We start from the raw sequence: 25,598 nt of genomic DNA, 5'->3' as shown, positions 1-25,598 counted from the left end.
CTCAGAGCAACTGTTATTTTGGATCGAAATATTTCAAGGTACTGTTATATTTTGGAATAGTTCCAAGCAATGAACTGTTTCACAATAACTGTTACGTTACTTTTGCCCCACCTCTTGTGCCGTGTGACCAGAGATTCACATATCAAAAACTCGTAAGATATCACGCAAAACGTGGAGATATCACCTGCCTATTGGTGCTCACGGCGCTTCTGTAGTATTAGCAATTACATATATCAGCGGCAGATTTTCAGGGGAGATAAGGGAGGTCGTGTCTCCCCTAATATTCTAACAGAATACAATATGAAAAGTATTAATTCCAGCTGAAGTAAGATCATAGACTAGCTATAGCAAATGACGGAAATTTTTCCTTTCATATTAATTTTACCATTCAATACGACTAAGATATAAGTTACGTCAAGCCGACCACATCCAGTTGGTGATGCCTGCTCGCTATAGATAATACAAATAATTCGTACCGAAAAAATATATATAACGCTGTAACCTGTACAATCGACATCGAGCAACCTCAGTGTCTAAACGAGAGCGGGACAACGGAGACAACTATATGACTCTCCTCCCCGGTCACCATGGCAATAGCAGTACAACAAATAAGATAACTGTATAGCGGAGTGTTTAAACCTGACTATACCTGGTAAGGTTTATCTTGTCTCAGTAGCAATAAAATCAAATCCCTTCAAATGAGGGTGGAGATTATAGGAAGGTTGTAAATTGTCAGGATTCCTTTCAAAACCTTGTTATTGTACAGGCTACCGGAACTCATTTTCTTGAAAGACAAGCTCAGTGACGGAACTACACAGTACGAAGAGAGATATTTTGTAATTTTATTTTGCGCTACAAAATGTATCAACTAGTCCCTTTCGCCACTGGATGGATGGACGGCATCGCTCCATTCCCCCCATCGCCATAACAATACAGACGAAGTAAGACATATCTCCTTTCTCTCTCTTTTCACAGTGAGACAAGATACATCACACAGACTTTAGAACCCGCGAGAGGAGGCGAATTTGGAGAAGTCCTACTCACCACTGACAAGTTTAACGCTAGTCTCGGCTGCTTTCGCAGTTGTATTGGCAAGTTCGCTCGCTCTGTCTTTCTACTTGGCTTTAGGAAATCGTGGCATATAATGTTAGTTTTCTCTTTCTGCGTAAAAGTTTTGTTTCATGTAGTCATTTTTTTCTTGTTTGCGGGTGATCCTGTTTTTTTTTCTTTTGTGTTACGAGATATATTTATTTATACAGTATATTAAATATTGAGAGTTTAGAAATAAATGCAGATTTGTCTCTAGTTTTTTTCTAGTAGTAAATGCTCATTATGTTGTCATCTAATTGATCGGTTTGCGAAGAAAAAGGATCGTCGAATGAATTTGTTGTATAAGTATGTAATAATGTAATAGTAATAGTAATGAAGTAGGTGACCTGCTTTACATTTTTACTGCATAAAATACAACCTCTCATCAGTCACGTCTTGGCCTCCTCAACTGATATAATATATAAAGTATTGTGAAATTTAAGCAAAAAGTTCGGGACACGGAGCATTTCAGTTTGTAATTCCTCATACAAGCCCTACTACAGGGTTGTTTCTGATCTTTGATAACGAATTTGAATGACATCATGTACGTCAGGAGTCACACAACAACTGAACTGTGGCGCGAGGTGACAGACCAGTAGTGAGTGATCTCATGGTCAGAGTGCACGGCGACTCACAGCAGAAATTCCCAAAAAAATCGAGCCTTTTTGGGAGGGGTACATTACGACCCTTTCCGATGTCAAGTACAGTTACGTGAAAATAAAAGAAGCCTGCAATAAACGAGGTTTCGTTATTTCCAAGAAAGGCATCTTCTGTGTACTTAATAAGATTGGTAAAACTCGAATAGAATTAATTTGTATCATCTCGTGGGGTGCGGTAACTTGTGACGGCGGGTGGATTTGCTTGCTTTTTCCGCTCTGGAATTAATCTCATCAGAGCTTTGCCAGTCTTATTAGGTACACACAAGATGCCTGTCTTGGAAATAACGAAACCACTTTTTTTGCAGGCTGCTATGATTTTCATGTAACTGTACTTGACATCGGAAAGTGTTGTTATGTATCCTCCCCAAAAAGGCTCGATTTTATTGGGCATTGCTACTGTGATACACCATGCACTCTGATTATGAAATCACTCACTACTGGTCTGTCACCTCTCGCCGCAATTCAGCTGTTGGTGTGATTTCTGACGCATATGACGTTATTCAAATTCGTTATTAGAGATCGGAAATAACCCTGTACCAGTTCACGAATTTCTCAAATGTCTATACAATCTATTGACAGCACAACATTGTTGGTCTCTTTTATCCGATTTCTGACACCAGTTACCCTGTTGATATTTTTCATGTATTTTATTATCCTTTTAAAGGAACTGCCGAAGCAAACCATTACTATTATTCATTACCGACTCATCATCGGCTCATAACCATCGTATCACCACAGTCTAGTATACACAGTCACGAAGCTCAATACGTAGTAAATATGCAAACATTAGATTAGTTGCTCACCACTAGGATCGCTAATATCGCCTCATTACAGGCAACGCAAAATAGTACCGGCACAGTCTAATGTTTCTAGCACCCTCAAAACTCAAGCTTCGTGACTGTATATAGTAGACTGTGGTATCACCTCACCAATGTTATGCAAATAACAGCTAGATGCATCGGTGTGTAACATCCTGTAACTGGCTGTACCGTGGTTGCAATGTTGCGTGCGCTGCTAACAATAAATATTTCGGTGTGTTGCTGAACTCGCCAATCCAGTGTCTGGTTGTGCAGCCTACCCGACGTCCCACACGAGCACGGTCCTGTCTGCGTTCCTGTTTTCGGTGGATATAGGTTCTACACAGTCCTCTCACCTTGTAAGGCTGTTAGCCACTTCAAGCTGAACTGTGACATCACAACCTTTCCATTCCTTGAACCAAGAGTGACGCATGTCGAGTGTCGACCCTTTCCTCACTTAATTCCTTTATACTAAATTAGCTGCTATCAGCGAAGGCGCTGATAATGAGCTATCCATCTGCTAACCATATTTATAGATTACAATATCGCTCACTAGCGGATTTTGATATATTAAGGTGTCGAGTCCAAGGGCCAGTTTTTCATGAAAGGATGCAGAGAGAGTACGAAATACTAAATACGAAAAGCCTGAAATCCCATAAGAGCAACGGCCTCCTACAGGAGTGTAGGGTGAGCTGAAGGTCTACTACATTTGGGGGAGCCAGTCCAAGAGAGCTTACACTATACACTTACAAACTAAACACATAAACAAATTATACCAACTAAACACGAAAAATTATACTGACTAAACACATAAATTATGCAAACTAAACCTCCACAAAAAAACTAAGCAAACTAAACACATAAATTATAATCTGAACACATAACTATCCACACTAAACACACGAAAAAAAAATTTACACAAACTGAACACATACATAGTCTTAACTCACACACAAACTAAATACACAAAAACCTATACAAATTGCACACATAAATTGTACAGCCTAAACACACAAACTATCTCAACTAAACGCACAAAAACGATACAATTGAACACAACAATTTTACTGACTAAATACATGAACTATACCAACTATACACGGAATCAAACTATCCTAACTAAAACACACAAAACCATAAAGAGAGAGTAGCAGACGAAAAACAGTAATATATTCTTAATTCATCATAAAAAAATAATAAGAGACGCAACAGCTCGCTAAGAGCCAGGGCCGACCAGCCGACTGCTGGCCTTATGACCACATGCTTTCGCAGATGTGAACGATCATCCAACAAGAACGGAGATATTGTGCGGTTAGCACGATGAGCCCCCCTTCAGTCATTATAACTGGTTATCGTAACCGGATTTCGTTACCTATCCCCAAATGCATTACGATGCTAGGTAGGCACCTGTCCCGTATACTGGCAGAAAGTTCATGAGAAAATTTCTTCCCACATGAGGACACGAACCGTCGGCCTGAGTGGCGCAGTCGGTAGAGTGCTGGCCTCTGTGCTCAAGGTTGCGGGTTCGATCCCGCTCCAGGTCGATGGTATTTAAGTGTGCTTAAATACGACAGGTTCATGTCAGTAGATTTACTGGCATGTAAAAGAACTCCCGCCGAACAAAATTTTGGCACACCGACAACGCTGATATAATCTCGGAAGTTGCGAGCGTCGTTGAATAAACCATAATTTGAATTCGACACGAACCATCGCGCATTCCGTAACGCGAGTCCTAGGCATGATGCGTTAGACCACGACGCCAAGGCGCTGGACTAATTCATCATATTAGCACTTAAAATTTTGCAGTGCCCAAAGCACATGAAAGTCAGTACAGTAAAACCCCGACTATCCGTCACCGTATTAACCGATTGGTGGATTATCCGACTGTCTTTCTCTCCGCTCCTTTTGTTTTGCAGAAAAAATATTAGTGTACTTTATATTAGTAAGAATTTTTTTTCTACAAAGTGTTTCTTTACAAACCTTTGCCCTTACGTAGTATGATCTACTCTTCGATTGGTCGTACTGTCCAACTTCTATGCAAAATATCTTCCACAGATGTCAAAAGAAAACGTGTTTGCTACGAAAAAAGTACAAGTAATTGAGTGGTTTGGGAAATGAGAAACTCTCTCATCACAATACGAGATAGGAATTACAACTGTGCGCGATTTAATGAAAAAATATAAAGTGCATCAAATCTGTAAACATGACACCTCTCCTATTCAGACCTTTCCACAGACAGCTGTCATAAGGAGTTTCCTTGGCCATTAAAAACCCGTCGTTGAAAACTAGACTTAAATTAGTGAACTTATGATCCAATACCTAGCGTGTTAAAAGAAAAGACCGCGGGGGAAATGACGAAATTGTATTATGGACTTAGTTTATGAGCACCTTTTATAGTACGGATTATCCGATTTTTTCGATTAACCGTTCACTCCACCCCCTTCATTACCACGGATAATAGAGGTTCTACTGTATATCAACCCATAAAAACTACGAAAGTTAGTAGTAGTAAAGTTTAGACTTCTTCTGCAAAACGAACGCCTTGCCCAAAAAATTTAAACAAAATCGGAATTCTTACTACTACATCGCGGAAGTTTATGCACTAATAAATCAGAAAAAAAACTATTCCTAATAAGTATTTGGATAATTTGAAAAGTAGATAAAACGACAAAAATGCTCAATATATTATTCTTCTGACTGTGCAAAACTAAAATATGCATTCGCGGCAGAATAAAACGCCTCAAAATATGAAAAATATACTAAATAAATCTGACTTCATTTGAAACTATTAGACATGGTGAGCAAAGATAAAGTTTTTAGATATATGCATATTTAACAAACTTTCGCAATCTACTTATTTATTTCAGTTAGTTATTTAACGACGCTACATCGATTACTTGGTTATTTAGCGTCGATGGAATTAGTATAGCGAGATGAGACCGAGGACTCGCCATAGATTACCTGACATTCGTTTACGGTTGGGGAAAACCTCGGAAAAAACCAATCAGGAATCGAATCCGCTTCCGAGCGGAACTCCGGATCGGCAGGCAAGCGCCTCAGCCGACTGAGCTACGCCGGTGATCAGTCTATTTATTACACTGAACAATATTCTATGCAAGAAAGATTGTTCAAGGGATGAGAAGTCACCTAGTGAACAGTGAAGATTTTCCTACTAATTCAACCCATATACCAAAGCACATGTTTTGTGTGGGCTACTCATTGAATTTCAAGCAAGTCTGAAGCGGAAGTGTCATAATATGAGAACTTGTTTATTAAGAATTGAAAGAGATTTGTTTTTATATTTCTTAGCAATCAGGAGTCAATTTGTGGATTACTGTTATCTGTCAAAAATTACCCAAGATGCCCCGCGTGACCTTCCTGGTTATAACAGGAAATGAAACATAATGAATAGCCCCATCTCTTCATTGCAGAGGTAGGTGTGGGCAAAGAATCACTCAAGAACTGAAACGCGACGAAATTTCGAAACATTGGAGTGCTCAAATTGTGAAACTTGGACAGGCCCAAATAAAGTGTTGACTGTTTGAACATCAGGAACCAACTTACGAGTTCAATAACCCATGTGTTGCAATCCTAGAGTTATCATGCAACACATACGGATAAGCACACACATCTTGTCTTACAGTAATGATAATACTAGGTGGGCAGGGTCACCATTGCATCACCAGGACAAGTGCTGGATAACAGGACCACATGGCGAGTATGGCAACATAAGTTCTCATCCAAACAGACTTTTGAGAATAGGATGTAATTCAGTTAACCATCAGTCAGTGTCTGTCCGCAAGTCAGGAAGCTGATGAAGTGCGCTGACACGGTGAAGTATTTCTCAATAGTCACCCTACGGAGCGGCGATTATTCCTCGTCACCTTGTTTCCGTCATAAAAATAATGTTGAAGTCTTCAATTTCACCCCAGTGGCGGTCAGATTAAATTTATAATAATGTTTGTATAAAGCGACCATACGCTCGCATACGTTTTAACACAATCCAATGTCAATAAACCTTATTCGCAAGAATACATTTCAAACGTTACAAAATTGTTTTCACTAAAGAACAATATCCATACAGTGTCAGTTTTAGCACAGTCTAGTATATACAGTCACGAAGCTCAACACGTAGTAAATACGCATCCATAGATAGTTGCTAACCACTAGGATCGCTACTATCGCTTCATTACAGACAATGCGAATAGTAGGCTACCTTCACAGTCTATTGTTCCTTGTACCCTCATCAACTCAAGCTTCGTGACTCGTATACAGAGTGTGGCTTTAGTGTGTGGACATGAAAATCTAAGCGTACCTAAAAATCTGAAATTATTTTTTCTTTTACTAAAAATATATAGATGTTATTTAAATGAATAACTGAAAATAGAAACTATTACCAGTAGGCCTAAATGATTTCTTGTAGTACTCGTTTCACTATATGAATCCTATGCTGTTCGTTATGCAACACATAATTAAAGAAGTAAAACTAGTTTGAGCAGGGACTAATATCTTTTTCTAGGGAAGTCACTGTCTCCAAATGTGGTAAGAATGTTAGTGTTAAGTTGGGACTGACTGAATGATGTTAAGAAAGTTGCATAACTTTTCAGTAATTTGTGTTCATACTGAAAACAATGGTTCACTTCCCAGAGACTAATATCAACGAACCTACAGTAACTAACGATTGGAGTTGATAATTTTCAATCATATTGCGGTTTTACGCATCATCATTCCATTAAGTAATTTAATATAAACAGGGGTAAACGGAACCCATACATTTATTAGTTCAACTTCGACATTTAATAACTTGCTGAACTGAAATTAAAATTTGTCTAAAATTTGAACAGGAGACTATCAATACCTTACCTAACTATGGTGAAAAGGAAAAAAATTGCGTTAAGTTGAGATCCACGAACGCAAAAAATATTTATCAACTCATAGGTTACAATTGCCCCCAGTGCTGAGGCCAGTGTAACCTAGTACCTTTCTGCAGCGAAGATCGGAATATGTCTATGTCTTGGGGAAAGTGGATATGAAAGAACATTACATTCTGTATAGAATGAGAATTTTATATTTTGGACATTTACAACACTGCAAATATTTAAATGACAAAATGAGACACAAACTAAATAAAAAGCATTCTTTATATTCCTAAGAACTTTTGCTTAAGACAAATTTAAAGAATCAAAATACATACAGAATCAGAATTTTATATTTTGGGCGCGAAAATGCTTCCACTCAAGAATATGTGCGAAGTAGCTTCTAGTAGGATGAACACTCGATAATTGGCGCCAATTTACAAACTCGCCTTTTTGCGTTTACTGACATGGGTTACACTTTCCCTAAATTTACACTTACCCCGGTTCACCTTATTTATTTATTTATTTATTTATTTATTTATTTATTTATTTATTTATTTATTTATTTATTTATTTATTTATTTATTTATTTATTTATTTATTTATTCATTCATTCATCCATTCCTTTATTTATTTATTTATTTATTTATTTATTTATTTATTTATTTATTTATTTATTTATTTATTTATTTATTTATTTATTTATTTCCAGGAGAGGAAACTCCTCGCTCTCTCTCTCTCTCTCTCTCTATCGAACAAATTGTATATTTTTTTTAAAGATTCTTCAAAATATAGAACTTCTTTCATGAATACGTAATATTGATATATCAATACATCAGGAACTCAGAACAAGTGTGTAAAGTAAATTAAAAATAATATTATTCCATATTCATATGTCTTACTTTAATGTATATGGCATCTTCAAATATATAGTAGATTAGAGATATCTTATGAAAAACGAATTGCAATAAAAATGTAAAAAAGATACATGTCAAAGTGTATTTAATGAATGTCTAGGTTAAAATGTTAAAATAGTGAAACACTTACAGTTAGGCATACATGTACAATCAAAATTTAATTATGCATATTTAATTGAAATAACGATGTCAAAATATGTTGAAGATTGTGTACGTAAATGTTACTGGTCCAATGGTTATATCTCAAAGTAAATATAATTTATCTTTTTTTCATTTTTATTGCAATTCGTTTTTCATACGATATCTCTAATCTGTGTCTAAAGATGCCATACTGTATGGTGAAAACGTTAACATTTTTAATAATAAATATAATGTAAATCTATAACTGTACGATTTACATTAAAATAAGTCATATGATGGACTAATATTCTTTTTTATTTGATATTTGACTTAATGGAATCCTGCACAAATGAACTCAAAAAAAGTATGTAAAGACTGAAAATGTATAATGTCACAAACTTTTATTGAATAATATTAGGCCTATGTTATGTTATGTTATGTTATGTTATGTTATGTTATGTTATGTTATGTTATGTTATGTTATGTTATGTTATGTTATGTTATGTTATGTTATGTTATATTATATTATATTATATTATATTATATTATATTATATTATATTATATTATATTATATTATATTATATTATATTATATTATATTGTGATAATTTACAGAAAATTTTAAACGTTACAAAATGCTACTCAAAAATATGTGATATTAATTTAATCATATCCAAAATTATAGAAAACAGACAAATTCACTGTTAACACTCAAAAATGCGGCGAGGGGGAAATTGTCTTTCCTGGCTGGGATAAACAGTATACGAACGAAGCGGGGATGATTATGCAGTGGAAAGGATATCTCCGTATTTATTCCTACAGATCATGAAAACAAGAGGGGGAAGAGAGGAGAAACTCCCTGTATTCATTACTGGACCAGGTTTCTTCTATGTTTAAGTGTTCCCAGTCAAGCTCATTCAACTATTTCTTCACAATCATCAGCATTCTGTCACTGGTGAAATTTTAAATCTCTGTTAAGTAAAAAGCAACAAGCATTCTAAAGGAGGTTGTTTTCTGTATGCGCAGGACCCATGGTGAGGTGTAATGCCGGATGTGAGCCGGTCTGACTCTCAACGCTCTGACTCATCTCGGCCTCGAGTCTCTTTTAATAGAGACGTCCACGTCAAACGAATCAGTAAGTAAAAAATACAATTCCGTATAGCTACAATATATTTTCATTAATGTAAGAATACCATTATCACAAGTCCCAAAGAAAAGGAGTTTCAATATTTGATGGTGATTTCAGATTTTTAAATTACTCATATCGACGGCCCAGTTCAAAAGAAAAGCAATTCAAAATTTAAAGTTTTCAGAAACCTGCATTTTAAAGCTCTATGTTGCTGTGAAAAATCAAAGAATCATTGAAATTACTCCAAATCATGTTAATGGTGTTTTATAGCTATTATATATTTCAATTATAGTGATGTTAAGATCGAGAACTTCAAACACGTCACACAATATTGTTATTTTGTTTTATTTCTTAGGGTAAATGAAAGTGTTAACGCCATCAACTTAAAAAATGAGTTACAGATGCCTCAAACCAGCAAGCTGTCTCGTTCGCGCAGGCGCATAGTGCACTTCTCCCCTACCACTGTCCGCCTACTGCGTGCACTGTGGACTAGAACGGTACAGCTCAGTTCTAATAACAGTTGAGAAGGCTGCATAGGGAGGGTACATTGAATACATTGTCAAGAGGTCAACTTTTCAGATAATATGACTATACCTGGGTATCGGAGCCTAGGTGGGCCCCCTCTGTTAGCTCTACTACTTCCCCTCTCCAGGCAGCTTCCTAGTTTGAGGCATCTGTACAACTGACCAGAAATACGGACAATAATATTGATCTTTTAGATGTTGATCAATTGAAAGGTTTCAGAACCATAGTGGGCCAAGCGCCATTTACTAAAACCGTAGAAAACAAGGGTTAAAATGAAGTTATTACCATAATTTAATGGAAAGACATAGCAAGTAAAATAAAGTATACACATGAAAACTAAATTATATGTCAATCTTCATTAAACTATGGTATTCACTTAACTTCAACCCTTGCTTTCTCCGTTTTTAATAAATGGCGCTTGGCCCACCATGGCTCTGAACCCTTCAATTGTAGTCTTTCTTATGGAATATACATTTCAAAAGTTGTAATAATTATGACAAGGTTTTACAACAATACAAGTAAATAAAAGTATGACGCATACTGGCGCTATTACTTGCAGTGAAGGTAATAACACCACTTATTTTTAGAACAAAAGAGCATGTTTATAAGCAAAAGTGACAAATGTTAGATTATGTTATAGAATTAAACAACTATAAATGATTAGGGACAACAAAAAAGTCTCAATACTCATTACCACATAACTTTAAAAAATTCAATCAATGTCACTGTCATTAATTGGTGCACAACCTTCTTTGTGCTACTCATTTCGCATGTTTCGTGGTATCCAAATGCGGTCGATTACATTGAACAACAAGAATTTTGCTCCGACTTAAAACAATGTGTCCCTTATGGTTTTGTGTGCGCTGAATCCGAAAATGCATCTCTTTTCTCCGTATCACGTAAGGTTTTTAAGATATATTATGATTTCACTTTTCGATAAGCGCTCCCCCAGGAAACATCTGGCGCGGGTTGGGGGTTTAAACCAAAACAAAAGCTAATGCATTTTATGAGTTTATGACTTATTTCCGGTTTCTTATGGTTATTGGCATATTATTTTGTACTTCTAATAAATAAACAGATATTGATCCCTTCTATTAAGTAAATTCCATAACAGTTCAAAGTGAGGTATATGCAATGAACAAACAAGGGTGTGGCTTTCAGTATTTCAAGGAAAAGTTTAGTCTACCAGTTTGAATGAAGGAAAATTAAAAGAGTGCATTTTCAACGGTCCACAAATACACAAAGTTATGGCTGACCCTTTGTTTGAGAAAAAACGTTAAAGAAAGAATGGCATGGCGAACTTTCAAATAAGTTTGCTCAAATTTCCTTGGAAATTCTAGGGCAGAGAACTACATAGAACTTGTTGTGGAAACCATGTTAAGTGCATATGACAAAATGGAGTGTAATATATCTCTCAAAATACACTTTTTACATTCTCACTTGGATTTCTTTCCTGCTAACTTTGGAGAGGTAGGCGATGAGCATGGGGAAAGATTTTATCAAGAAATATCTGAAATGAAAAGGCGATATAAAGGAAGATCATCATCCAGCATGCTTGCAGACTATTTTTGCTTCTTGTAAAATACAGTCCCGGGTCTAGTTATAAACACAAGTCATCCATAAAATTATTTTAAATATAAGTTCAAATTCCGATATTTTTCTCATTATATACATGAAATATTTTTATTGTTGTTGTGTTTTAAACTATGTAACATCATTTTTGTATCCAGTACACATTTTTCAAGTACTATGAGGAATTTTGAATCCCTAGTGTGTTGTAATTTTATCAGTAGCAGTGAAAAATTAAAAACAAATAAGTTTTGTCATAAAAAATTCAATTCACTTTCCCCGGAAAATGGTACGTGATGGAGCAATTTGGATTTTAAATGCAAATTTAAGGGACACATATTAGTAATATTCACCTATTTTTATTTCGGAGCAAGACAAAAAGTAAAAATTTGTTGTTCAGTGTTATCCTTCATTTAGAGACGCTTAAACTAACCGCTATTATTATATACTAGATCAAAGTTTATTCTCGCAGTGAGATGGTATTATTACCTGCAGTCGCAGATTCTATTTTAAAAGAATAATTACCATAATATTATAAGTGTTAAAACAACACCATTCCATTAAACTTAAGAACACATATAAACGAATTTTTCATAACATTTGATCATTCACTATATTTCAAATTCAATTATATGTACTTACTTTATGCAGAATACAATAGTCAAGTCACTGGACGACCAGCTTAAGCGCGAATTGTTACTAAACTGACACTAAAGACAGAAATCCGTTTCATTTTTGGTTCCAGATGTTTAAGAAAGGTCCCTCTAAACACCACACTTATCTGACTAGTGCTGCCAACAAAGAATTTCACGTAACTACTCGTAATTATAAAATATTAGATGGCGTTATAACCTACATGACGTTAATACCTTCACTTACTCTATAACATGTTCATACATGAAATATTAATAATTACATATCAAAATACAACACACTGCTTCTTCAGATGAACTAATTTGTAACAGTCTAAAAATGTATTAATTTTATAGCGACCATTTTGTAACTTAATTCTGCTCTAAAACGCTCGGTTTAATAAAATTTGTTTACAGTTTGTAATTGTGAACTGTATTTTACTATAAAAATTTTATATTCAACACATATTTGCGCCATTGTTTTACTGATCTAAAAATTTCAAAAGATCACAGCAATATATTGGCGAACGGTTAGCTAAGTTGAGCAACTGGCTACGCACTGAAAGGTCCCAGGTTCAATCCACGGTAGTGACGGGATTTTTCTCGTTACCAAAACTTACAGAACGATCTCGAGATCCATTCAGCTCCTGTCAAATTGAATTCCGAATCTCTCCCGGAGATGAAAGGCGGTTGGAGAGCGGTCCAGACCACAGCACCTCATTCTAGTGCCGAGATCAAAAGAGCATGGAGCTCTACCTTCACGCTCAACATGCTCCTTCATAGCGTGAATTGAGAATAGCTTTATATTTAGATAATACACAGAGCGGATGGTAACCTCTGCATCAAAATGGAAAGGTAATAGAAAAAAAAATAAATTGTGGTTTATTTAACGACGCTCGCAACTGCCGAGGTTATATCAGCGTCGCTGGTGTGCCGGAATTTTGTTCCGCAGGAGTTCTTTTACATGCCAGTAAATCTACAAACATGAGGCTTCCGCATTTAAGCACACTTAAATGCTATCGAACTGGGCCGGGATCGAACCCGCAACCTCGAGCACAGAAAGTCAGCGCTATACCGACTGCGCTACCAAGGCCGACTCCGGTAATAGATCATAAGGAAAGATTTGAAAAATCTAAATAAGGTTTTTTTTCTTCTAACGTTCACCGTTTTAAAGGAAATCGTTATGTTTCTATGAACCATTTGACAACATCACAGCTCCTGCAATAACTCTAAGCAAGCCCGGCCTGCACTCCTTACCTTCCCTCCCCCTCTGCTGTACTCAGTCGGTAAAAAGCGATGTGTGCAAGATTTATTTAAATGATTTTCGCTATTATTCAATTTAAATTCAGGGCTAAACGGTTCAAGACATTAACGTTCAGGCTATTTTTACCTATCTGCTTGTATAGCAATCAGCCATTTCTCTGGGGCCATTACCGCAATAGAGCGCTGCAAACATTGGGCAAAGACTTTTTTTTTCCTGCTTAACGGTGCTTCATCGAAGGAAAATTTTCATACAAGTTTTATTATATTTAACATGTAGAATCATCTTTTAAATTTTGGTCCAGAGGTTACCATTCACCTTGTGTTGCCTCAAGATGTAGAGCCTGTTCTCCAGTAGAATTTTATTAAACTAAGAGCACATTTCTTAAAGTTAGATAAGGAAAACAGACACACACACAAAATCGTTGATTTCATAAAATTTTTCTTTGCAAGTAGACGATTCAAAGTACAAATAGTGCTATAATTTGTAAATGAGAGATTTGATTTTACAAGTTTTTACAAGGTAAAGTTCTGGTTCAGAAATTTTTCATCAAGGTTTCACAATTTTCAGGACTTTCTGTTACTAGGTTGTCTGTGCAGGTACTCCCGGAGCTCCTAGGGTTGTTGGGGCCCTAGCTGGTGATGGAGAGGGTCATCTGGTGCCCTTACCGGTACGCCGGGAACGTCCTACTCGCTTATCAAGACGAGAGCTAGCAAAGGAAGCCGAGCGCGTGCTAGCACAAGCCGACAGTGTAGCTTGCACTACTCAGTCTCTCCTGGACCAGAAGAGCAATCCCAACAGGAAATTCAAGACACTCCCTCCTCTCAGACGGAAGAACAAGAAGAATCACAACAAAATCCATGAGACTCTGAACGAAGAATCGCCGCCTTCCTCGCCTGAGAGAAGGAAGCAGAGCACAGATACTCAAGAGTCGCCACCATCGTCCCTTGATAGAAAATCTGCAAAAAGAGGAATCGTAGCTTCCGTGTTCTCATCTCTCGATCGCTCCACGTCCAAGAAGCATAAGCATGCCGAAGAGGACCGGCACAGCCTTAGAATCAGCAAGAATAATTCGTCGAGTCTGAACGACCTCACGGACGACAGACCCAGCAAACAGAAGGTGAACTTGAAGAGAAGCGTGAGTGATGCTAGCGCCAAGAAACCAGCGAAAAATTACAAGAGCAAGAAGTCGGGAGTGTTCCTGTCTCTGGACCGCCTGACAGCGAGGCGCAACAAAAGCAAGAACAAGACTCTGGTAGTACACAGCGACCACTCCGACAGGTCGCCAGTGAGGCCGAGGAAGAACATCCTCAAGAAGAGCTACAGCGACTCTGAATCAGCTGCACAGGACCCAAGTCAGCTGCGGCAGAAGAAGCAGCTGTCGCCCATCATCGAGGCAGCCCCTCGCGAGGATTACTTTCATGAGCAGCAGAGCGCCATGCTACACAGCAGCCAGCTGCCCACGCAGAAGCCCGCGCTCACCCGCGGCCACACTGTGGACGCCATGGTGAAGCGTCTGAGCCAGGACTTCAACCGCAGCCGAGGTCCTCCCCGCGTCGTCACGTCCGCGCCCGGGCTGATCACCCCTGAGCACCGCCAACACAACAATAACCTACCTTTCTCGTACACCAAGCCCTCGCCCACGGCGGAGCCCACGCGAGAAGGCGGACCGGCTGCAGCGCCCACTGCAGTGGACGGACAAGTGATCTACGCGGAGGTCGTGGTGAGTGGAGGAGGTGGCAACGGCGGGGCAGTGAGCAAGCACACAGTGCACACCAAGGTGCCGGCGTTCGAGGACAACGCGCACACTGTTACCGTCCGCGTGACGGAGGGCTCCGACGAGGACGAAGGCCTCGGCATGGAGCACAACGGGTACCGGCGAGGCGCGAGGAAGGAGTACGTCGTGCACGAGTCCAGCTACAAGCTCGATACTTCTGTGAGGGGCAGAGCAGACGGCACGGACTCCAGGAAGAAGGACTTCCTCGCATCGGAGAGCTACGGAGGAGGGAGGTACGATGACAGCTTCTATCACCACAGCCACAACGGAGATCTCAAAGATGACGTGCGTCGGAACTTTCTGGACGAGTACCGTTCAGACGCCAGGATAATACCACAGGACGAAGTTGATGGTCGCGGCCATTACACAAGAGACATCTTGTCGCGTAGTATAGACAGCAACGATCTCAGCTCCAGGCGAGACCGACTGGAATCCAGGATTGAAAGCCAAAGGAAAGATCGCTTCCTGAGCAACAAATACAAGACAGACAGCCTGGACGCCAGAAATGAAATTAACCGCAAGTACACATCTGACGTCGCCTACAACAACCGCCGCGATTTCCTCAACTCTCAACTGGACTACGAGAGCGACAGGAATTACGGGCTGAAGACCAGCCGCTACTTCGAGTCCTCTACCACCACAACGGAGCATGACAGCTACGGAAAGAAGGACTTGTTCGCAGACTCGGGCATCGAAGTCGATTACCGCGTCAAAGACTCCACGATCGGCCGAAAGTACGACAAATCATCATCTCACGAAACTAAAGTCCCTACAAGCAACCATTATCCCACGCAGAACGTGACCAGGGTGGAACTGCGCACCCGAACGAGCGACGACGAGGATATGGAAGTGAACGATCACAGAACGAAAACGACCAATACTTTTACGTCCACCAGGCTCGTGCAAGAACAGAAACACGCTGAAGCCATCCCGTCATCCACTGTGCTCATTCGCCATTGGGTACCCCCCACCAAGGAAGAGGTCAAGAGCAAACACACGCAGACTTTGAAAACTAAGTCTGAGAAGACCCAGCAGGCCTTGTTGTCAGACGAAGAGTACGAGGACTATGAGAGGTCGAGGAGACGAGATGAACACAGAAGAGAGGCCGTGGAGGATTACAGAAGGGAAGCTGTCGGGGACCACAGAAGGGAAGCTGTCGGGGACCACAGAAGGGAAGCAGTCGCGGACCACAGAAGGGAACCCGTCGCGGATCACAGAAGGGAGACTGTGACGGAGCACAGAAGAGAGGCTGTGGAAGAGCATAGGAGGGAAGTTATGGAAGAGCATAGGAAGGGTGACGACAAAGACAAGGCCAGCGAGGAGAAAGCTCACAGAAATGGGGAGAAGAAAGCAACAAAAAAGAAACAGAGTTCGGCAATGGACAAAATGAGACAACTGTTTACAAGAAGTGATAACAAGTCATCCAAGAAGAACAAAAAGAAAGAGGAGAAAGTGAAAGTGATCATAGAGGAGGACGAAGGGGACCAGGATCCTTTGACCTCCCGGTACACAGAGTATAGAGGCAGTGACATTGACCTTTCCCAAGAAAGTCCCCGACCGCCCTATAGGGACAGGAGTCACCTGAGGGCGAGCAGCACGGAGAGAGAGCAGCAGGAGACGCCTAGATCACCGCGGAGGAGTCCTAGGATTAGGGACCATAGTCCCAAGTCGTCCCACAGGAGCATGAGCCATCATACACGAGCCAGCAACTCGGAGCTGGATGAGGGCACCCCGCGGACATCGCACCGCAGACTGCCGTCAGACATAGAAGAAGAGCAGGTAAGTGGTGTCGATGTTATTTTACTGATTCCAAGGTCTTTGGACCATATCCATAAGTTCAACTTATAAATGGGCAATTGTTGATCCGTTACTGGTCGTCAAGATCGAGGTTACAAAGCAGTGGTAGCGTACATTTTCCCTTGCATTTTCTGTGTATATAAATTGTATAATTATGATAGGATAAGTGGAAATACCTCACTAAAACTAGTTCCATACTTCACACCACGCATTAATAACAACTTGTCATTCTGCAAGAAAAGCTACTGTACTTGGATAAAGATGTTTTTATAAATATGCAATAGTAATAAAATTCCAAAATTCCAAAGTACTGATCGTATTATTCAGACTCAGGTTCATGAAACAATGGTAGAAAGAGGATTGGCAGGAGGAACTAAAGCAAGACTTAATTTCATAAAGAATTCTCACAACCGCCGAGGGGAAATTATTACCTGTCAAATTTCTTTCCGCGAGAGAAGAGCAATCTTGTAACTGGTTGGAGGTAATGAGATGCAGGATACTTATATTTATTGTTTTTGATATTACTTTTCGTTCCCATTTTGGTGTTTATTATTATTATTATTATTATTATTATTATTATTATTATTATTATTATTATTATTATTATTATTGAAACTGCTATTTTTGTTGTCAGCTGACAGTTCCATGCTTCGATAACAATGGACTATTTCTTTGCTTATTTTAAAGTTGAAGAAACTAAGTAAAGTATTAGCATTATACGCGGGAGTTCTTGTCAATACCGATACATACCGTCAATGGGAGGGGCGTGATTTTCTAAACTGATCCTTATAGCAATGAGGACAAGATATCTGTTAATTTGTATTCAGTTAACAACTCAAATTTATCATAAATAACATAAATAATTTAATACTGAAGTAGAACAGTTTGTATGTAACTTATTCAAAGTCCAGCGTAAGTAGGATAGGCTGCTTTAAGCTCCGGTACGAAATTCACTCCTCTAGAAATACCCTTTTAATTCGTCGTAAATAATAGCGCATAAAAAATCTCATTTTACTGCAGCTTTCGTGAGTTTCAATATATTAGCAATAAGTTATCGCACTCTTCAGAATATTAATACGAGATGCAAGGACATAAGGTCTACAGGAAATATGTCTAATAACATATCTACTTTTTTGCGTCTAATGACAGTAGGTCTACGTCAACATGTCTACATAAAGTAGGTCTACTCTGTCTTTTAGTCTATCTGAAAAAGAGTCTACAAATGAAAATTCCTACTAGAAAAATCTACTAATGAAATAATTGTTATAAAACACTTATTTGATTACATTATGAAGCTTTAAGGAATAAATTTATAGCACTTTATTAAGAAGGAATGATATACATTTATAATTACATCTCATCTTCATTCCCATGTATAGGTTGACTTTGTAATTTCATCCTGTAGCTTAGACTTCTCAGACAAATTTTGATTTGATCCCTAGCTTTATATGCTTGATAATTGTCTTCCATTTTTTCTACTTGCTGTTGATTTATTTGGCATGACTTCTTTATCGGGTATTATTACCCGTAACACATGTAGCATTGCAGGTATCATGGAGAGCATACCTCCATTATATCTTGTCATCCTGATTTACACCCCTCAAATGGTAGTCAAAATTGTTGTGCACCAGAATTTTCTTCCCTTTTGCCGAATCTATAGTGTAAGTGTTCATTGTGAATTTCTAAATTTACATTTGTATGTACGTATGTACATGTATGTATGTATGTATTTATTAACACTACAATTGGTTATACACCCGGTGGCAGTGCTATATAATATACAATAATAATATTACAATTTAATAAAATTTACAATAATTACAGCAATAAAAAAATAAAATAAACGTAAATTTAATTCCAGCTATAAATAAATGCTATAAACCTAGGACTATAAATAAAAACGATGTTCTAATAACGCCTACTATAAGCAAAAGTAAACTTAACTTATAAGTACTTCTATTAAACCCAACTGTTATCAACTTGGGCCTAAATAATTACATACTACCTTAATTAATTACATATTAAATTAATTACATATCACCTTAATTAATTACATGACAAAACTTAGATAATTACACTGCACCCACAATTAAATTTTCAGTCTAATATTCTCAACCTTTCCTTAAATATATTGATAAGATTCCCGCAGATGAACTGTTCCAGTCTACCATTGTGCGGTTAACAAAGGAAAATTTTGCCACGTCCGTTCTTTGTTTTCCGCATTTAAACTTCCTAATATGATCAGCCCTGCCTAAGTATGATCATGTCACTGATCTAGCATTGATGTTAGTCCATGCTTTGTGTCCCATTTGTGCCTTAAACAATGCGGTTAGTCTGGTTTTTCGTCACCTTGATTTGAGAAATTCTCACCCTTAGTCTTTTTGGTTCCTTTAATTACGTTACCGAGGTTAGACCTACATAATTTACATTATTATATATAGTAGACATTTTGTCTTTTAATTTTCACTTTAGACATTGTAAATCACACCTTTTATACGTAGACGTATTTCCTGTAGACATTTCTTTCTTGTAGACCTCTTTTCAAGTAGACTTATTTCTCGGTAGTCTTATTAACAGTTAGACCTACTGTCTAATGTCTAACGTTAGACCTAATGTCGGGAAAGCTCATACAAATGTATGGAGCACATAATACAGCTCCTTCAAATGGTGTGAACCAAAGCAACATAGAAATCTTAATTCTTTCTCATTTTTGTAAGAGACTGAAACCAGATTGCTTTGATAGAAAAGAAAGGCAACGAAACTTGTGGACGCGAGAAGCCGATCTAACCTGTACCACCCCAACAAGCAAGTCCTGTTCACCTCCACAGAGACATATTAGGAGTAAAGCGAAGTACTCGAGAGCATTGTGGTCATGGTCAGTTGACTGTAGAAAAACTGAGCCTCGGAGAACAATGTAGTACCGGCTGCTGTAATTAAAACATCACAGCAGACGCCAGACAAGTGTGTGTATACAATATTCTGCACAAGTGCACATACTTTCTCTGTCAGTTATGAAGCGGCTAGTTATATGGGCATTTTTAAAAGATGATGTTAAGCATACAAAGAAATAGTTTATTACAGTTGTATGAACACTTTTGTTTTTTTTTTTTTCATCCAAATTGTATTTTTGTCCTTTCTTTAACAAGTTTGTTTCATTATTAACAAGAGTGACATGTGATAAATTGACTATTCCATCCTGAAAAGAATGTTGAGACGAGGAGTTATTATTGGTTTCTTGTTTTTTTGGTTTTTGTGAAGCACGTAAATTTTGAAGTTTCTTTCGTAGTTTGAGGAACTAAAATCTAACTTTATTACTAATACGTAGAAAAATGTATGGCATTGAGTATATTGAGGTGACATTTATATAATTTCAGATTAAGTTCATCTTTCTGTATAAAAATTGATTTGATTTCGTTTATTAACCAAGTTCATGTGCAAAATTTGTCTATGTATTTGGCACTTCGGGAATGTAAGTTTGGTTTGATGTTCACATATTTGGGTTTTAGAGTCCCCTTTAGGCAAGTTTTGTTGAACCATATTTTTTTGTTTAACAGTTCTATTTGGAGACGCATGTCGTGGTACTGGTTGACTAAATTTTCTTCTTCACTAGCCACCATAATTGAATTTACTCAAGTAAGGTCAAATTCAACAGTGTTCATAAATGAGATATTAAGCACACAAAGAAATAATTTATTAAAAAAGTGTTCATACAACTGTAATAAATTATTTCTTTGTATGCTTAATATCTCATTTATGAACACTGTTGAATTTGACCTTACTTGAGTAAATTCAATGAATGATGTTATTTCATTAATATTTGCAACCTTCCAACACGGAAAGTTGGATCGGAATCCTGTGAAGTCTGGAAAGGAGATAAAGTTGCAACATCCATCATAACAGATATAGCTACAAATCAGATAACAGAGTTTCTCTTCCGGTTCAAAAATGAACCGTTATTAATAAATTCGTAATTTAATTTCTTGTAGTTAATCTTTCTGTCAACAGGAAAAGAACTCTTTAAGATAACAACATCCATTACATAGCACAGTTGCGATTTTTAAAAACGATTCTTTCCGAAGCCCCTAAACGTTGTATTTAATCACTTCGATTGATAAATGGCTTCAAGAAAGCACAGCAGGTGGTCGGACATGGTTAGAAATTCACTAATTCCAAGTCTCGTGACAGCTGGACAGAGGCTGGCGGCTATGTGGCCACCTTGACCTTCAAGGTCTGCAGCAAGACCTGTTCCTCCGCCCTTGTGTAGAACCAAGCACTGTTCACATTTAAATTCTGTTTTATATAGTGTTATCTCCGCAGACTTCGACTGTAAGGGAAAACCTGATCCTCCTTTCGTCTTTCACTTCCATCCCAAAGTCCGTATTCAATTTAAACTTTTGCGTTGCAGATAACGGAGCATATGCTGCGATGGTGATGGTTTTGATCAAATCGTTTCTCTGGTAAACAAATGCATTGTGGCTATGGAAAAGAGTTTCAGCTTTCATCTGGGAGAAATTCACGTTCACTCTCCTCGATGAGCTCTCATCACACAACTTTATCTTCTACAGCAACCAACCATAATTTATACTTTCATTCTTCTATCATACGCTAGATGTACTCGTAACTGCCTGCCTGTGGCCGCGAATTCGGAAACAGAGTACACATAGGCCTACACTAAACTAAACAACCCCTCTCTTATGTTAAAATGGAAATGAAGGTTGACATGTTAAATGACTGGAATGTGGTTAAATAGTACAAATGGCCAAATCATAATTTTATTATATTTTCCTACAGTTAAAGATAGACTAACCATAAAGAATTATGAACCATCATACATATCCACACAGTTTATGACTGAATACGGAAAATTCAATTCATATTTTGAACGTTTCAAAATTGACAACCCAAACGGCTCTTCATGTCCCTGTGAACACCCCACACAAACAATCGACTACCTATTATTTGAGTTCCCGCTAGAAGAACGCAAGATATACTGGCTAGAAACCATCTTAGCATGTGCGATACAACTTTCACACCACCAATAACAAAAGTTCTTCTGAAGCAATGTTGCTTAAAGGAATTTCACAGATTTATTACTGGTGTGTTTAAGACCTTGTAGTAAGTAACAGTGTCCTATTTATTCTTCTTGGAGCCAAATTTGTAACTTTTAAAAGTGTGGTTACTAGGTTGAAGTCTATGTGTTGTAGCGGATGCTTGATTTGTTATGTATGTGAGTCATAGTTATGGGATGCTTGATGTCGTCGCAATGTCTTAATTATAGTTTGATTGTGTTCTGTGACTATTGTGTATTAATTTATGATGTATGGTACGGAAAGCTGCATATTTGTGTTACAGAGAACGGCTTTTAAGAAGTGTTACGTATATGTGTTGTAACTGTTTTTGTATGTCTCAAATTGATGCCTGATGTTTGCTTTGCAATCGCAATGTCTAAATTATGGATTTTTTATCTTTTGGTTACATTGTGTAAGCTAATTTATTTTTCTTTTCCATTTGTTTTTATGCTTATCTTTTTTGTGTGTAAAACTATAGCCCTAGCATACATATGTAAAATAGGGCTACCCCACATTGGAGATATAATAATAATAATAATAATAATAATAATAATAATAATAATAATAATAATAATAATAATAATAATAATAACTGCCTGTTCCTCTGTCTTCTGTCTGTCCCTCTTTATCTGAAGCCTAACTAATTATTTTAACCGTATAAACTAAAATATTTGCATGGTTCATAGAGTCACTTATTACATGTATACTTTTTGGGAAGAAGCGCACGTACTGTTGACCTGTTTCACCCCTATTCTACTTTCAAGCGGTTTCATCTTTATATAGGCCAGAGGTCGGCAGAACGTCAAAGTACTTAACGTCATATGAAACGCAGCCCGCCTTGCAAGACGAGGGATAGTAGAAAGTAGAGGCTGGAGGGAGGATAGGACTGGACCTCGCCCGTACAGTCTGGAAACAATTAACCGAACTATATAATGTTTTAGCATCCTTCTGATGGATTTTAAATTACTCATTAGCCTATCCCGATGTTCTAATTAGTGAAGTAAAATCTGGTTCTCCATCAAAAGTTGCAATTTGTACTTGCTCAAATGAATGTTGGTCCGCCAATCGGGAGCGCGCTTTACATTTAACGTATTCCATTTTTTAAAGAAATTGCTCACATATATGTCGAGCTGAGCATTGAAATAAACCTAGCACAAAATGATCTAAGGTGTGGATATGTTGAATTGTAGTGAATTTTCGGGAAATTTTTAAATCTGAGACATTTTCCCTTAATTAGGCATCTTTGCAAAGTTTCCAAATTTTATAATATCAGAAAATGATATTCGGCAACGCTTTTTCTTAATCAGTATTAATATTGTAGCAAAGTATCCGTGACAATGGAGTTTTGTTTAATTAGTTTAGAACATAACAAACATGTTACCTTTTCTTCCTGTGCGTAACAAAAGAATTTCTCTTCCAATTCTTCTACAAATATTCGCTTTGCTGCACTCTTTACGTTTAATGGTTTGGAAACAGACATGCTGATCGCCAGTTACGTATGTACTCTGCCTGTCCTACGTGGAGTGAGTGCGTGTGGAGGGATGCATTAGTGAACTGCCCCTGCATAAATATGACGTAAGATGCCGCTTGCCGCATGAAATGCCGACCGCTGATATAGCCAATAAAAGCAAAACTTTTAATAATGAAAGTAAAAAAATAATAGGTACTGGTAAAATACCGTAATAAATGGTCTCAGAATTGTCCTCTCATTTGAAAGGATCGCTATAAGTTCATACATACATACATACATACATACATACATACATTCACACCTGTGGAGTAACGGTTAGCGCGTCTAGCCGCGTAACCAAGTGGCCCAGGTTCGATTCCTGGCTGGGGCAAGTTACCTGGTTGAGGTTTTTTCTGGGGTTTTCCCTCAACCCAATATGAGCAAATTCTGGGTAACTTTCGGTGTTGGACCCCGGACTCATTTCACCGGCATTATCACCTTCATCTCTTTCAGACGCTAAATAACTTAAGATGTTGATACAGCGTCGTAAAATAACCTACAAAAATAAAAAATACATACATACATACATACATACATACATACATACATACATACATACATACATACATACATAGTCTATATACATATAGGGTGAACTGTAAGTTATGTCATTAATTTCTGTAGGTTATTCTTTGAGATATTTCAAACAAAAAAGTTTAACACAGTTTTGCTCGTTTTTGCTTCTTTTTCGAGATAAAAATTGTTTTATATCAAACATAACATAATGTGTCTTGAGAAATCCATTGATTTAATTCCCAATCTGATCAATCACTTTAAGAGAGCAGTGTATTATATAACAAATGGTTGAAAGAAATTTAGTTTCGTCCTTTAAATATGCAGAAATTTAATCCGAACAAATATAGCATTTTAAAATTTATTTTCAGAGCGAAGTTACATTTGTTCCTCTCAGCGTTTACTTATTAGAGCCTTCTAAGTGAATGGGCATACTGCTGGCACAAAGCAACGTTGTGTGTGTGTATGTGTGTGTGTGTGTGTGTGTGTGTGTGTGTGTGTGTGTGTGTGTGTGTGTGTGTGTGTGTGTGTGTCATTTGCACCATGTGTGCGCAGACAAATTCTGGTCATGGCCAGTTGACAGCGCAAAAAGTCAACCGAAAAAAAAGAACAAGTCAATTGCTTTCTTTTATTTCTGACCACAATATGGCCATGGCCACTAGTTAAGTAAAATTACATTGATGCGAAACAATTTGCAACGCAATCAGAATAATGTAGCCGCCTCCTAATTACCAGGATTGGCATTCATGAATGAGCATTCCAGGCTCATACAAGGTTAACAAAGAGAAAAAATATAGACTGGTGCATTCACGGTCGCAGGGCTCTCTGTAGCAGATACTGTGAGATTTATTACAAGACTTTTGGTTTCCTATATTGTTATTCTTCCACCATTGCTTCATTTTCATGAATTTTGACGGAATTATAATCTTCTCAACTTTAAAGAGCCTCAGTAATTTTAAGAAGTCATTACGCAAATAAATTTCTATCATTCTTCATAAATTCTGTCTGCATTTCTTTCTTATTACTTTTTCTTGTTTATTTATTCCGTTCCTTGCCCTGCAGTATATATTGACTACACCCCAATTCTGGCTACTAGCAACAGGCATCTATAATGAACACCTATCAAAATACCCCTCATTTCTCGTGAAAAATAACTGAATAGACTACAGTGGACTATAGTGGACTTTATGTTGTCAGCAAACAGCTGGATACATTAAGAAGATTGATTGATTGATTATTCCGTTCCTTCTATTTCCTTTCCTTCTATGTGTAATTTAAAATGGAAAGTACGTAAAATAAATTTGATCCTTCTTCGTCCGTTTCTTTCTTTCCTTATTAGTTTTCTTTTAATTTATTTATTTGTATATATTTATTTTT

The 25,598-nt window shown here is 37.6% G+C and overlaps 1 protein-coding gene across 2 annotated transcripts in view; it reads left to right on the top strand.

Moving 5' to 3' along the window:
• blo (bloated) overlaps window positions 1-25,598 on the top strand; it is a 295,193-nt gene that overhangs the window by 203,366 nt on the left and 66,229 nt on the right. For both annotated transcript variants that reach the window (XM_069820485.1, XM_069820484.1), the window contains exons 2-3: window positions 9,466-9,574; window positions 14,155-17,111. In XM_069820485.1, coding sequence (XP_069676586.1) covers window positions 9,484-9,574; window positions 14,155-17,111 — 3,048 coding nt within the window. In that variant the 5' untranslated portion in view covers window positions 9,466-9,483. The remainder of the gene's footprint in view (window positions 1-9,465; window positions 9,575-14,154; window positions 17,112-25,598) is intronic.

The sequence above is a fragment of the Periplaneta americana genome, chromosome 3 (assembly GCF_040183065.1).
Source record: "Periplaneta americana isolate PAMFEO1 chromosome 3, P.americana_PAMFEO1_priV1, whole genome shotgun sequence".
NCBI lineage: Eukaryota > Metazoa > Arthropoda > Insecta > Blattodea > Blattidae > Periplaneta > Periplaneta americana.
This window is presented reverse-complemented; position numbering and strand designations above follow the sequence as displayed.